At 38.7% G+C, this 3,563-nt stretch overlaps 1 protein-coding gene across 1 annotated transcript; it reads right to left on the bottom strand.

The window, feature by feature from the left end:
- Window positions 1-660: 660 nt before the first annotated feature.
- LOC103453118 (small ribosomal subunit protein uS13z/uS13y/uS13x) lies at window positions 661-3,309 on the bottom strand. Its single transcript, XM_008392666.4, has 4 exons — window positions 2,811-3,309; window positions 2,551-2,711; window positions 1,872-2,060; window positions 661-976 (listed from the first exon to the last, which is right to left on the bottom strand). The coding sequence occupies exons 1-4, from the start codon at window positions 2,811-2,813 to the stop codon at window positions 871-873; spliced, it is 459 nt and encodes a 152-aa protein (XP_008390888.1). The 5' UTR covers window positions 2,814-3,309; the 3' UTR covers window positions 661-870.
- Between the last annotated feature and the right edge of the window lie 254 nt (window positions 3,310-3,563).

Raw genomic sequence — 3,563 nt, 5'->3', positions numbered from 1 at the left:
ACATTCCTCTCGTCTTCTATTTCATTTTGATACCTAGATCGGAGTCTAGGGTGCTCTTTTACAGTCGGCCGGAGCTGTAGAAGCTCCGGCATTCTTCTCCGATTCGCACCAGCCTCAAATATCGTGATTTTATCGGTAATGATATTTGGACGATTTTTTAGTGGATACGTGTGAAAATATCGGTGTCTCACAAAGACGATAATATCAACGATATTTCGCCAATATTATCGATATTTTGGTCTTGGTCTCACATACGACGAAATAATAATCTACATTTTTCATTGGAAAGAAAGAAGACGACATCGAACTTCGAACCCCACTTCAAACGTCAAATCTTTTTCTTTCTTTTGTTTTTTTTGTGAAAAAATATTGAATCTTTGCATGATGCCATGAATTCAAATCCAGTCAGTGGAACATCAAATCTTACAAAATCTACCGTTTGGAGAAGAAAAAAAAATACTCCAAGCCCCAAATACTGAGTTGATTTAGACTTGAGATCCAAGTCTAAAGCTGCGTTCGGAACAAGGTGCGAATATCAAACCGGGTCTAGGTCTCAGAATCCGTACAATTCAAGATCTGGAACTAGGATAACAGAGGAACTTCAAGACCCAAACGAATGACCGCCGATGGAAATTCGAACATACGATTGAGATTTTAGAATATCAACATAATTTCTGGAACTCAATTCCATCGCATACCATAGCATCCTCAAACACAAAGATCATGCAGTCTATAGGAATATAATTAAAAGACAGACATACTGCTATTAATCCATCAAAACTGAAGTAGATTGAGGCTAAATACTAGAAGGTATTCTAAAAAGTAACACAAAATTCGCAACATGACATCCGGAACAGGCACTAAAGTTCTTCAACGCTTCTTGGAGACACCAACAGTCTTTCCCCTGCGGCCGGTGGTCTTGGTGTGCTGTCCACGCACACGAAGGCCCCAGTAGTGTCGAAGACCACGGTGATTCCTGCATATCAAGAAAGATATATCAGTCATACTCCTAAGCAATCTTCAAAATTATAGACGTTCATCACAACAGATAATATGCATACACAGAGACACCAAGAAAAACTCAAGTACAATCAGATAGACAAGCACTGTCATATCATATGGATATACAAGATACTGTTCAATGTGTTGACAGGTAAATATGGGAATCAAGAGCTTCAACCGGGCTTATTGGTAAAGAATCAAGAGAAAAGCTTCACAAGCCAGATGATGTACTAGAGAAACGGATTGGGTAGAGGGTGTGAATGGCTGTAAGCCACCAACAAATAAAGTGTCTAACAATTTGAGTCGATCACAATGCAGCCATAATGTACAATTTGACCTTCTACCCAACTAACTAATCACAGTGCAAAAATCAATGCTTATACTTTGTAATTCCAACACGTTTCTTGCTCCGAAAGATTATGCATGAGTCTTCCCAAATGCTAGAAATAAGTTGAAGCTGTTACTATGATCTAGAACAAATGGACAACACTATGTAGAACAAATGTAAACTACAACAACAACAACAAAGCCTTTTCCCACTAAGTGAGGTCGGCTATATGAATCCTAGAACGCCATTGCGCTCGGTTTTGTGTCATGTCCATGTGGAACAAATGTAAACTACTGAGCTATATTTCCAACCGATCATATGGCATATTAAAATCATTAGCATCGTAGACATACATTACTTAAAACAATTAAGATGACCAACAGTGCAATCAGTTAACAGAAATGCATAACAATAGAACTGGCATACTACAACTATCCAAACAATGATATACCAATTACCGAACAATAATAATATCCGAAAAACACAACAATGATATGACCGGTGCTGAACAAAAAGAAAAAAACTGACTAGAAAACCAGACCTGATCTTCTTCAAACGCTCAAGGTCATCCCTAAGCTTCATGTCCAAAGCATTGGAGACCACCTGGGAGTATTTTCCGTCCTTGTAGTCTTTCTTTCTGTTCAAGAACCAGTCAGGAATCTTGAACTGGCGGGGGTTTGCCACGATAGTCATCAGGTTGTCGAGCTCGGCAGCAGATAGTTCACCAGCCCTGCAATGTGCCGCAATCAGACCCACGCAAACCAAATCATGATAGTGTGCACGCAACAGTAAACTAGCTTGTCAGGTTACAAGCCACATGAATATGCAATAAGATGAACATGAAAAACAGAAGGGGTACTGCAATTCGTGCCCGCATCTCTGGTAACTGGTGCACGGGTGGTTTACTGGGATAACAAACTAAACATTGCATTTGCAAATAAATCACCTCGTATTTTGCAATTCCAAACAAACATTCGACCCGATTTATAAGAGATGGAGATAAAATCATTGATTCCAGCTACAAAGTCAAGTTAAATCAAGTGGGATTACTTAACTTTAATAATTCCTATTAACCTGAATTTGAAAAATAAAATAAAACCCATCTCAATTTCTGAACCCGCTAATAAAATAGAGCTGGAAAATGAAATTTTTTATCGAAATAAATAGATCTATGACTATTTTTTCAGAAAATAAATAATAAAAACAATTAAAAAACGAACCTTTTGTTCATGTCGACATCGGCCTTCTTGCAGACGATGTTGGCGAAACGTCTGCCGATACCCTTAATGGAGGTAAGGGCGAACATGATCTTCTGCTTGCCATCCACGTTGGTATTCAGCACACGCAGAATATGCTGGAACTCCTCATTTGCGACGAGAGACTGCAAAACAAGGAAAACCGAATTAAGATTTGGGGTGAAAGATTGAAGGCGAAGGGAATCGTCGAAGCGAGTGGATCGGATCGGAGCGGGTTGACTCACCATGGCTGCGGCCTTAAAGTGTGGCGGCTCTTTGCTCTCTGTGACTCTGCGTGCGAGTGTGAGTGTGCGCGCCGGGTGAGAGGGGCTAGTGAGGAAGAAGACGGTTTTAAAAGGATCAGATTTAAGCGAGTTCGTAATGCTTAAAACCCTAGATGGTGATTATACGCTGCGGGTACCCCTTCGTGCACTCCTTAGTGATAATTTTGTAGCCGTCGATTTATCATACTTTGCTCAAATGCTCATATAAACATTTGGGACCTTCAACAACAATTTTAATATTTTTACAATCTCACTCCATAGTTTTTTGGAAAAACTAATAAAAAATTCTCAAAAACTTCAATTTAATCTTTAGGACAAAAGATTTCAAAATACTGATCCTACCTTTTAAAACATTTAGATAGCTTGGTCCTTGTAAAAAGCAAAAGGCAAAAGTTACCAGTCACAAAAGTCGTTTAAGAAGACAAACATGTAGTAAATTCACGTGGTTCTCATCAAAACAAATGCTAAATAAGACAAGGCAAACAGCCACAAAAGAAGGAAACCATTTGTGGTTGTCTTTAAAACATTTATGCATGTTTTTGCTTTGTCTTCTTTTGCATTTGTTTTGATGAGGACCACGTGAACTTGCTGCATGTTTGCCTTTTTAGACCACTTTTGTGCCTGGTAACTTTTTTCTTCTGTTTTTTTTAAGGACCAAGCTGTCTAAATGTTTTAAGGGGCAAGATCAGTATTTTTGAAAACTTTTGTCCTAAA

Source organism: Malus domestica, chromosome 13 (assembly GCF_042453785.1).
Source record: "Malus domestica chromosome 13, GDT2T_hap1".
NCBI lineage: Eukaryota > Viridiplantae > Streptophyta > Magnoliopsida > Rosales > Rosaceae > Malus > Malus domestica.
This window is presented reverse-complemented; position numbering and strand designations above follow the sequence as displayed.